Source organism: Chiloscyllium plagiosum, unplaced genomic scaffold, assembly GCF_037043375.1.
Source record: "Chiloscyllium plagiosum isolate Xiang-an unplaced genomic scaffold, Cpla_swu_hap1 HiC_scaffold_21, whole genome shotgun sequence".
NCBI classification, from domain to species: domain Eukaryota; kingdom Metazoa; phylum Chordata; class Chondrichthyes; order Orectolobiformes; family Hemiscylliidae; genus Chiloscyllium; species Chiloscyllium plagiosum.
Window position 1 is genome coordinate 89,252,306 of NW_028270159.1, and position 12,749 is coordinate 89,265,054.

Below are 12,749 nucleotides of genomic sequence, written 5' to 3' on the forward strand. Positions count from 1 at the left end.
AGTACACGAACGAAATGCATATTTTGAGAAAATACGAAAATAAGAGCGATCTTACTTCTCAAAACTTTTTTTCGTATTCTCCCGAGGCTCAAGCATCCTCGAAGCCCTCAGAAATACGCATTGCTATTTCTTTAATACATTAAAGGAAACAACCACAATCGGTTTCTGTGACAAAAAATGCCACAGTCTCTGTTTGAAAACTCTTTCTTCATCGCAGTCATAAATATGCTGCCTCATCTTCCGAGATACTGAAGCATGGCTCCATCTGACCGTCGCATTGTGGAAGATCTGATGAATCTTTCTTTTTTGTTCTCAAACATAAAGCAAGATTATCGGATGGAAATCCTAAAACTTCATATTTGAATCAAGGTGATGAAATTTCACTCACTGCCTAAGGCAAATTTAATGTATAATCCTTTTTTGTTTGCCTGAAGTTACATTGTACTTTCTTCCTTAACTTCTGAAATTGGTGTGGAAATACCAAATGTATGAATGCAGGGTCTTGAGGTGGAAGAAGGGCATTTAGGTAAATTCGCCTTTATCTTTACATGCAGATACAAATATCAATGAACAGTTGCTCTCTGACGATTACAACATGATCACATAAACAATGCGTAGTGTCAAAGAGTCACACAGCGCAGACGAGGAAACGTTCATCCAGCCAGTTCGTGTCATCCATAAACAAAAATAAACTAGTCACACTTCTCTGTGCATGGCCCATCTACCTTCAAACAATTCTAGATATCATACTGACCTTAATGAATTTTAAAAGTAACTCGATGTCCAAATCTATCTGTGCAAGTTCATTCCACAATCGAAGCATTCTTTGTGTAAAAAATACCAGCATGTATTTATAAACGTTTCTCCTCTCACCTTGAAAATATGTGACATTTTCATAAACTCCCCCATACAATGGAAAACGCACTTGCAATTCTCCTCATCTGTGCATTTCATGATTTTATAAACCTGCATAATGCCATCTCTCAACGGCACATACTTCAATAAAAATATTCTTGCATGGCCAGTCAATATTTCAAAGGTAAACCCTTCATTCCCAATTAAATCTCACTTAATATCTTCTGACCACTCTGCAGCTGAGCTCCTAATCATATTCGGGGCTTTGATGGACTGAAACTGAGTACTAATCCTTTCAACATTACAGCCATGGTAGACTTGTCAAAGGAAGATTGTGAACAAATCGGTGCCCAATTTCATGTGATATACGTTGGCAGGAAGAACCTCGACCCTCCTGAGAAGTAGGTAAGGGGTCTATTCTGCTGTAATTCCCAGTTGCTTCTATTCTTCATTAAACTAGCATAGTCAGCATTAACTGACCATCCCTCGTTGTAAATTTTAACACATTTTGGGCTACATTGTTCACCAATCGCATTACGAATTCGGGTGGATGATAGTTCACTCCCTCATTCAGTGATGGAACGTTCGATGATGGATTGGGAATCGGTTTCCCATATCCTAACAAAAATAGAAAGGAGTATACCAGGTATTTATTGGATAGGAATTCTCCTTCTTATGACGAAAGCGCTATCAATGGTGAAAGAGGCTGAGTAATGTTTCCTGATGTCTTTCTGGTAAAACTGCAATTCCTCATTTTCATACCTGACTCCTCATCGAACAATTACCTCTCTCCGCAGGGAGAGGAGATACTGAAAGATCATCTCCCTTGCAAGAAACTGTTGGGAAAACTCCACATAAAACAGGAAGAACGAAACCGTACTGAACATTGACATGAATAATATTCAGTGTTTGTCCGGGTCTCAGAACAGGATCAATGAATACGTTATTGGTGTCGTAGGGACGTGGAAATTGTTTTATTGAAAGTCCTTTCTGATATTGTGTTGGTGAAGGCGTTTTCACATTATTTGGAGCGTGAATTCTTGTATCCATGAAGGCGCTTTTAATGTTGTGTGACTTATGATTTATTATGTTGGAGTACTTTGCATAATGCCCTTTTGCAGTGGAAGGAGGAAGATGTGAACACGCAAAACTCGGGATCTCAAAGAAGATCAAAGCCAATTTTCGACAGGCAACAAGGCAATCAAAAGGTGTGTCCTGGAAAAAGGAAAATCACGCCGAATTCTTGATTAATTCTGCCAATGGATAAGGCAAAGGAATGGACGACTTCGGCTCTGTGAAATAACTTTGGAAACATATTCGAATATGGATAGAATGGCAAGGTTTTTCTTTAGAAAGAAACGACTGTGAATGCATTTAATGTCGTTCACCAGAAGAAGATATTCTTGCCCCTTCGTCTAAATCAAACAGGAATAAAATACATTTTTATAACTGTTTTGAAGGCATGAAGCTCATCAGAGAATTCGGAGAGGATTTTATCCTATATGAGCTCACTGAAACTGTGAGGTTGGGAGACTGCAGAGGGAGTAAATTTGATATGTCTGCATTAGAATTTTGCCAGTATGTTGGAGGGAATGTAGTTGGAACAAAGGCCTGCTTCATGAAGAATGTAGCATAGAAGTGCACAACTGGATCAGGAGGCTCTGGTTGGAGGCTGAATAAGCTCGTGTTGCTTACTGTGGAGCAATAACTGTCTATGAGAGGCATGGTCATGGTGATAAGGAAATCGCTGTCTCCCTTCGACCACGGGACACAACAAAGGGGGCACAGTTGTCTTGGAAAACAGGATGTTTACCGGGGAGTTGAGGGCTAATCATTTAAACCCAGAAATGTTGGTATTCTCGAACGGATTGCCTCGGTAGGTATTTTACACGGGTATCACCGAAAGTTTTAATGATACTTGCATGAACACTTACAGTGTCATGACTTCCTTGCCTATTGACCAAATCCACAAATTGGACACTTGTAGGTATGGCATAGATAAAGTAGAGTTGAATCGATGGACCGAAGTGTCTCTTCCGCACTATGTTATTCTAAAATTCCATAAAAGAGCTTGGCAGACAAGGGATTGTGCATGAGCAAAGACTCACATGATATCAACACAGGTTGGAACATATTTGATGAAATTGTGGTTTCAAACATTAAGTGAATGATGTTTGAAGTAGTAATACAATATCAATTCAAAAGTTTGAATAAACAAATAAACAAAATATTTACCATACCACAGAAAATACCTTAAAGTCTTGGGTACACAGACATTTAAAGGTTATCCTAAAAAAAAAGTTGCACATAGTAGGCACGTGCGAATTGCTCTAACAATCAAGCCAACGTTTCATTTGTTACAAGCTAGACTCTGGAAGTGAAAAGAACGTTTATCAGAAAAATACATTTTTAAAGCTGCTGAGACCCGACAAGGGCAAAAGAATTTGACAACTCATTCTGAAATGCAAGCCTAACTGTTCAGACGATGTATCAATATATTTAATTGTATCCTAACATCATCTTTACTAACAATTCTCAGCAAATTGACAACTGGAATTGGTAAGTTTGATGAACATATTTAACATTACTCTCGAACTGAATTGAGCCCTTATTGAAAAATAATGAACTAACAATGCAATTTCAGATAGTTTTATGAAATTTTGGATGTGCGCGTATTTTGTTTATTTTGATGAATAGATTAATGAAATCTCATGATCAGTTCAGCAAATGACATTGTTTTGAGTACACATAGCTGACAGGTGATGTGCATTAAATGTAGCAAGGCATTTAATAATGTTTCACATGGTAGGCTCATTCAGAAATTACGAGGCATTGGATATAAGGAAACCTGTCTGTCTGGATGCCGATTGTCCCGACCCACAAAAGACAAAACGCAAAGGCAGATTAAAAGTATACTGGCTGGAGCACGTTGAGCAGTGGTGTTCCACAGACATCGGTTCTGGAACTTCTACTGATTCTGATTTTATTAATGACTTGGATGAGGAACTGGAAGGAAGGAATTGTGGGTAGTGTGAAGCGATGTTGTAGGTTGCAAGAGAACATTAACAGTTTGCAGAACTGGTGTGATCAGTGGCAGCTGGAGTGCAACGTAGAAAAGTGTGAATTATTTCACTTTGAAAGGTCGAATTTGAATGGTGAATACATGACAGAATGGAGGAACAGAAGGATCTGAGGTCCATATTCATGCATCCCTAAAAGTTGTCACCCAAGTTGATTGGATATTTAGGACGATATATGGTGTACTGGCTTTTATTCGCAAGGGGGGTTTTGATTTCGAGTTGCGAGTTTATGCAACAGATCTGTAGAGTTTGGCTAGACCACACTTGGAATGTTGTGTTCAGTTGTGATCACCTCATTATACAAAAGACGTGGAAGCTTTAGGCAGTGTGCAGAGGAGATTTAATAGGATGCTGCGTGGACTGGATGGTATGTCTTATGAAGAAAGATTGAGGGAACGAGGGCTAATCTCATTGGAGTCAAGAAGGATGAGAGATGTTTTGTTAGAGGTGTACAAGACGTTGAAAGTCATAGATGGAATAGATAAATATAGACTGTTTCCCAGGCCGGACATATCGATCATGAGAAAGGATAATTTTCTGGAATTTCAATACAATGAAGTATTTCAGCCAGGTGATGGCCATGAGACCATTGTTGAGTTTCGGGTATAAAACAAACCAAACAAATCCCGTTCACTGTTGTCTTTGAGGAAGTCATTAGCTGCTCTTGCCTGAAGGTGATACAGATCATTAAGAATTTACTTAATTCTAAACACCTCTATTGGCAAAAAGGGTCTGTCAATCACTTGTGGAATAGGCAGCGACACACATGTCCGAGCAATAAGTAACAAGAAAAAGTAAATCATGGAATGAAAATTAACAGAAGAGGCACGGCAGCATACCACGTGGGTAGCATCGAAGTGACATGAAGGTTTCATAGGTCCCATGGGCTCCAACGTTATCGCACTTCAAGAGATCGTACTAGCATTTTCACATGATTTCAGGTTTGCACCTCAGTGGCCCTGTTGGCAATGCATTCCACACACCCATGATACTCTGGGTGAAAAGGACTTTTCTTCAAAGCCCCTTGAAATCTCCAGCCATATAAAATTATGGCTCCTTGCTATTCTCTCTTCAAATAAGATGAACAACTGCTTCTCATCCACTCTGCCGTTGCACCTCATAATATTATACAGTTGCTGTTTCATAGAAGGTTATCTCGTGCCATTTTAGATGTCCTGTGCAACCCAAGGCTGAATTTGGTGTACACCAACTCCAGTGCAATCACATCCTTTCCATCATGTGGTTACCATAAATGCATGAAGTACTGCGGCTGTTGCCTGTATAAAGTCCTATACAACTCAAACATTATCTCTCTGCTGAAAGTCAATGTCACATTTGAGTATGCAGAAAAGGTTTACTCTGTGTTAACAAGATTGGAGGAATTGAGTTATAAGAAGAAGCAGGATAGATGGGGATAGAATTCCCATGGGGAGTAGAGGCTGAGGGAGAGTTTTACAGATTCAGAGAGATCATTAGATATTTAAATTGCAAGGAATTTTAACTAATGTATGAAATTCAAAAACTACAAGTCATAGATTCTAGCGGAGCGACGACAAAATTAAGAGACGCAAGGGACCAAGACGGTGGTCTGTATGCGGAACGAACTGACAAAGGAAATGAAAAATGCGAGTACAATAACAATAATTATTGAAAACATCTTTCAATTATATGGAAAGGAAAGGCTTTGTGAGATATCGGACGAATGCAGACAAATAAGAATATCTCAGTTGAGGTAACCTGGACAATTTGGTTTGAATAGTCTGTTTCCATGTTGTTTGAATCTGTGACTGTACTATTCTGAATGTATTTACAAGTTGTAGCTGACAGCAATTTAGTCATGCGACCAAGTAAGATGACACTCTTGAGCGCAATTGTTATACATTTTCTGATTCAATACACGTATAGTGGCTCTCAATGTACTGCACTGTCTATTAGAGTCATAGAGGTAAAACCAATGACTGCAGATGCTGGAAACCAGATTCTGGATCAGTGGTGCTGGAAGAGCACAGCAATTCAGGCAGCATCCGAGGACAGGCAAAATCGACGTTTCGGGCAAAAGCCTTTCATCAGGAATAAAGGCAGAGAGCCTGAAGCATGGAGAGATAAGCTAGAGGAGGGTGGGGGTGGGGAGAGAGTAGCATAGAGTACAATAGGTCAGTGGGGAAGGAAATGAAGGTGATAGGTCAGGGAAGAGAGGGTGGAGTGGATAGGTGGAAAAGGAGCTGGGCAGGTCGGACAAGTCCGGACAAGTCGAGTTGCTGGAGGTTAGAAACTAGGATGAGGTGGGGGAAGGGGAAATGAGGAAACTGTTGAAATCCACATTGATGCCCTGGGGTTGAAGTGTTCCGAGGCGGAAAATGAGGCGTTTTTCCTCCAGGCTTCTGGTGGTGAGGGAGCGGCGGTGGAGGAGGCCCAGCACCTCCATATCCTCGGCAGAGTGGGAGGGGGAGTTGAAATGTTGAGCCACTGGGCGATTTGGTTGATTGATGCGGGTGTCTCTGAGATGTTCCCTAAAGCGCTCTGCTCGGAGGCGCCCAGTCTCCCCAATGTAGAGGAGACCGCATCGGGAGCTACGGATACAATAGATGATATTAGTGGATGTGCAGGTAAAACTTTGATGGATGTGGAAGGCTCCTTTAGGGCCTTGGATGGAGGTGAGGGAGGAGGTGTGGGCACAGGTTTTACAGTTCCTGCGGTGGCAGGAGAAAGTGCCAGGATGGGAGGGTGGGTCGTAGGTGGGCGTGGACCTGACCAGGTAGTCACGGAGGGAACGGTCTTTGTGGAAGGTGGAGAGGGGTGGGGAGGGAAATATATCCCTGGTGGTGGGGTCTGTTTGGAGGTGGAAGAGCTGTATAGCGTGGAAATGTATTGATGCTATTGACTGCAGTTACAGGGCGTGTGTGAAGATTGTGATTGACATCGTTCGAGTAACACAAGGCCACAAGAACTGGGAGAAGAAGTAGTCATCAGTCACCTGCCGGATTCTACGATTTACATATGAAAGAACTGCAACCAACATGGCCATTTTAAAAGATGAGAGACTTAACAAATAATCCAGCATTTTGTAGATATGCTATTTCATTTGCATAGCACTATATAGATTTCCTATAAATTCTTTGCCTTATGATCTCACACTCCACAACCATCTGATGAAGGAGCAGCGTTCTTTCTTGGAATGCAACTGGCTCCAAATAAAGCTGTGGCAACATAACCTTGCATTGTGTGAAGTTTAATAAGTAAATCCGAATCTAACACCTGCAACTCCAAATCATGTCTCCTCGGTCACTTTGCGTTGTTAGTTGTCCCGATGTCCGGCTTGGAGGATGATCACCCGAAAGTCTGAGACCGAATGTCCAGGACCACTGTCGTATTCCCCAACTGTGAGGGAACACCTTTGCTTGGTGATTGTTGTGCGGTGTTCATTCATGAGTTGTCTGCTCCGTTTCGCCAATATACACTCCTCCACTTTCCGACTGTAAACAATTGCCAAATCTTAAAAAGATCATTATTTGCAGCAAAATGCCCAGCTTTCAGGAAAATATCGACCACAACACCTTACAAGACTGTCAGGGCAGATGCTTCAAGACGTCTCAGGGTGTCGATACAGAACCCACCATTACACGTGGCGACTTTCGCATCACCATCCTCCAAGGCAGACTTTGGGAAAAAGAAACAACCGTGTAAAGTAACTGAGCTTAGACTGATAGCCAAGGTTGGTACGCTGACAATGATCTCAATCAGCAGGTTGGGTTCATGTCACACGACAGATGCCCCCACTGCACGACACACCCTCTATCTCTCTCTCTCTCTCACGCACACACACACAAGCACAAGCTCACACACGCATTTACTCACAAACTATTAGCATTTGCAAACACACACATGTACACACTAGATCTGTGTCTCATGCACGCGCACACGTCTAAGGTTATACGTTATATCTTTTTTGCAGAATCCGTATTTTATTTTGCTCAATATGCATAACGTACAGTCAATACTTGAAAAATTCTGTAAATTCGACTTTCGAAATAGAACCAGTCCGATTCTAGATTTGGATACAGACGATACCTTCAAACCATTCATGCATTGCCTGAGCTGAGATGACACCATATATCAGGAAATCTGAAGTTATTTTGAGAATGTGACTTAAAAGGAGATTTGGGATTTGCATAATGATGAACCGAAATTAGAAAACCCATTTCAAATGTGTTCAATATATTTGAGCTGCATGACACTTCGATATTTTGCTTGCAAATCTGTGTCTTAAGGTGCAGCTCCACAAATTCCTGATGACGAGGCAGCGCTACGAATGCTCATGCTTACAAATACACATGTTGTACTACAATCGGATGCTGTATAATTTCTACAGTTATGTGGTGACCAAAACTCTCCACAGCAATCCAGATGCAAACAAAGCAATGCCTTGCATAGTTCAATGAAAAATATTTGCTTTTTGTTTACTTTCTTCAGCAACACGTACCAAAAGTTAATATGCCTTCCTTTTCACCTATCGAACGATAACAGCTTAATGGACGCTGAGAAATTCAGTATTACACTTCTGCAGACTTTGCCTGGTTCATAGAATTCATACTCAAACAGAAGATGACTGTTCGAACATTGTTCTACAGGCACTTACTCGATGAAACGTCGGAACAAAAATGCTACAACATCAAAAGGCAGGAGAGAACAGTGAGACACAGGCATATGTCTGCCTTTGTCAGTCATGTAGGAGTAAGTGAGTGCTGCAGATGCTGGAGATCAGGGCCTTTGTCATAGGACTGGGCATATGACAAAAAGATAAAAATGAAATATTTGGGATTTAAAAAAAAATATAAATAGTCGTAAAACTAAAAATATGTGGTAATTCTGGATCTTTATTTTGAAGCTGTGTGATATATTGCTGATGATTCATTTGTTTAACTCGCGAGCCATGGATCGAACATCATTGTCAAGTAATGAAACATTTTAGGCCCATACACTCTTGAGTTTAGAAGATTGAGACAACATATAATTGAGTTGATTAATGTGCTGAAGGAGGTAACATAGTTCATAGTGGCTATAAACTTCATGTCTGGTAACGAGGGTTAATGGATAAAATTAATAGGACATGACAATGAATATTTAACGTCTAGTGGAAAGTTCACAAACGGAGAACTGCTTGAGGAAATAAGACATCATTTTTTCAAAGAGGCGGTTTTGTGGGCAGATGCCTTTCAGCTCAGCACCGTCCCCATGAACTGTCCTACATGCCTATCTTTCTTTCCACCTATCGACTCGTCCCTCCTCTCTGATCGAGCACCTTCATCCCCACCCCCAAACACCCATTGTCCATTTTGCTAACTTCCCCCACCCACGTCTCTGACCTTTCAACGTCATCCCATCCCCATTCTTGTATTCTACGCTACTTTCTCCCCACCCACACACCCCTCTCATTTATCCCTACTCTGCAGAGTCCCTGCCTCTATTCCTGACGAAGGGCTTTTGCCCGAAACGTCGATTTTCCTGCCCCTTGAATGCTGCCTGAACTACAGTGACTTTTTCCAGCACCACTCTAATCCAAGCAGGTGCAACTGTATAATCTTGATGATCCACAGAACGGTTACTTTTCTGTCGTTTTCATAAAACCAACTGGAGGTAGCTTCACCTTAATTTCTCCAAAATGGAATATTTGAAATGGTCTGTAAGTGCAAAGAATTAGTAATGCTGCACATATTTTCCTCTCAATGGTGTAGCTGTTGAAGGAGTGCAATGAACGTTTCCCAGTCTGATTCCAGGAATGGTGGCACTGAGGTATGGAGAGAGATTGATTGATTAGGATCGTTTCACGAAAGTTCAAATGAATTAATGCGGAATCTCTCAGACATTTATAAACTTCTAGCAGGACTCTACAGGGTAGATACAGGGAGGATGTTGCCGATGGTATGAGTGTAGGTCGAGAACACGGAGATCACAATCTGAGGATCCAGCGTTCACTGTATAGGACAACGATGAGGAGTCTTAAGTCCACCGGAAGTGCAGTTAGACTCTGAAATTCATTACCATCGGATATAATGAATACCAAAACAATTAATGTGATCGGAAAAGATGCGAAATACAGTATCTGAGGCGACAGGGATCAAAGTGTATGGGGTGAAAGAAGAATTAGGCTGTTGAGTTCAAATGTTTAGCCATATATCTGATGAATGACGGAGCGGATTAAAGAGCATAATGGCCGACTTCTGTTGAAATGCTTCTGTAATCAATGCAGTATTAGTTGCAGACACGTTGTCCCGCTCGTCAGGGTTACCCCATCAGAGTTGAACGGGTTATTCCGATTGTGAAGTTATAGTCTGTCTGTATACAAAACTTGAGTCAGACTGGTTGTATTTCCAAAGTGGAATTTACAGAATCTTACAAGGAGTGAAGGGGACATAAATACGCACAAGCTTGCAAATTTCTCCTTGCATATATTTTCTGAAGACATTAAGAAAACCACTGAATACTTTCAGCCCTCCAGTACATAACGTAAACATGGAATAGGTGCTTCTTCATGTGAAAGAAAATGCAGGATGGCAGACAGAAAAATAAGGTGAGGATGAATTACCGTTCCAAAAGGGTTGTAAAATTGCGGAATTCACCGCAGCACATTAAGATATATTGTGCAACATTGAGACAATAGAAGGAGGGGTTTGACAGAATTGCAATTAGCAGTTGGTTGAGTTGTTGTTAAGTGTGGTAAGCAAGGTGGACTTAGGTCTAGGGGTAATGTCAGGACTGCAGATGCGAGAGATCAGAGTCGAGAACGTAGTGCTGGGAAAGCATGGCAGGTCAGCCAACATCCGAAGAACAGGAGAATTGATGTTTTGGACATAAGCGCTTCATTAGGAATGAGGCGTGTGGGTCGGGGCTGAGAGATAACTGGGAGGGAATGGAGTTCTGGGAAGGTAGCTGGAAAAGTGATAGGTTGGTGAAGGTGAGGCACAAGGTGATATGTCGAAGGAGGAGTGATGGACTGGTCCAGAGGGCGGTGCCGATTTGTACGCTTGAGATTGGGATAATGGCGTGGGACGGGAAATGAGGGAGCTGTTGAAGTCCATATTTATCCGTGTTGTTGCAGAGTCCCAAGGCCGAATATAAGGTGTTCCTTCTCCAGGCGTCGTGTGGTAATGGTTTGGCGGTGGAGGAGGTCCAGCAACTGCAACTCCAGAACTGGTTACTGTATTCTGCAGACACAGGAATAGTAGAGCAGAGAGGCGAGTACATGTCAAGCATGGCAGCTCGTAAAGTTTAGAAATCGATACTTCACTTACCGTGGACGCCAAAAACAGCGAGGGTGCGATGAAAACTATAGCAACTGGATAATGAGAAGAGCAAACGCAATGCCATATTCTAGCATCAAACAATTTGCCCAAACATAATCGGACAAATAGGACACACTCCAATATATTTCCCTGGAATTCGAGCTAAATTCTCAAAATCTGACCCCTCGCATAAATGTCACAGTTTTTGGTTCTCAGTTTTCAATGTAACCCGATCCCAGCAGCTTATTAGTGACGTTACACAATGTGAGACATTATTGGAAGAATTTCCCACAAATATAAGAGTAATACATTCCAGCGACTTAAGTGGAATGCTACAAAGTTCATAATTGCACCATGTATTCTTGAGATTTGTAAATTAGTATAAAATCCATGCATTCTCTAAATTTCACTGTAACATGTTCTCTCTTCTTGTGAAATCTAAGTAGATGAATTTGTCAATGAATTCTGCTTATTCAAGTAATAATCAAAAATTCCCAAATCTGATTTAATGGCGTGGTTGTCCGCGAGAAGTGAGAACTTGGAAATGCATTAAAAACGCAGAAGGAATTAACCCTGAGCATAGTCGTCACAAAATTCGAATTGAAAATATACCCGTAGAAAGTTGAAAGGGAACATCGAATGAGAAATGCTGATTGGAAATATATTACAACATACTATTTAAAAGGAATACTGCAATCATTTTATCTGTGATGAAATATAAGATCTGGATGAGAAATCAGAAGGAGTAAAGAGGCTGTCATCAAAACTTGTTTTTTCAAAGGTACCAAAATTCTTCCCAGTGTATGTTGGATATTATTATCAAGTAAACCTCAAAGAAACCGCATGCTCGGAAACAAGTAATACAAAGTCCAATTAATTGTGGGAAAACCGTTCAACAGGCTTATAAGAGTATCCTCTGCATTTATTGGAAAATAGCTTACCATACTTATAATTATTTCTGTGATTTTAAATTTGTAATTTAATTGTAAAGCGCATTTAAAAACAAATTCACATCGGCTTGCTGCTGCACATTTAACACATTTCGATTTTGATTTTGCTGGAAATGTCAAGGATGCCTATGACGGACTTGCAGAATATGAATTAAATGAAATATTCCACAAACCTCATAAATTGTACGTTTACGCTAGTGCATGTTTACAATCAACGAAACTGAGTTAGAAAACAATACAATGGACTGTAACATTAGCAGAAATAAAGATCGGGAAACGACAGAATATCTCATCTTGCAATCATCACTTTTCATATGCAACAAAGTAAAATTAGACTTTGCAATTCGATTCATGCACCATGAAATATAGGTGCACAATAGATGTGTCACGGTCGACCCAGAGATGCATTAGAGCTTGTAAACGCTATATCTTAATTGAAGAAATGAAAGTACGACTGCTATGATTGGGAAATGCATATTGTGTGCAAGGTTTTCTTGCTTCTATATGCTGTCCTATATTTATGAAACTGGTGTTCTGCTTTTTGAGCGGTCTTACACATTTTCCAAACACTCCAAAATCTCCAG

At 40.8% G+C, this 12,749-nt stretch overlaps 1 protein-coding gene across 1 annotated transcript in view; it reads right to left on the minus strand.

The window, feature by feature from the left end:
- Positions 1-7,230: 7,230 nt before the first annotated feature.
- Positions 7,231-12,749, minus strand: part of LOC148146490 (uncharacterized) — a 65,271-nt gene continuing 59,752 nt past the window's right edge. The window contains exons 7-8 of the mRNA XM_087998643.1: positions 7,495-7,592; positions 7,231-7,408 (exon numbers count right to left, since the gene is read on the minus strand). Coding sequence (XP_087854769.1) covers positions 7,231-7,408; positions 7,495-7,592 — 276 coding nt within the window. The remainder of the gene's footprint in view (positions 7,409-7,494; positions 7,593-12,749) is intronic.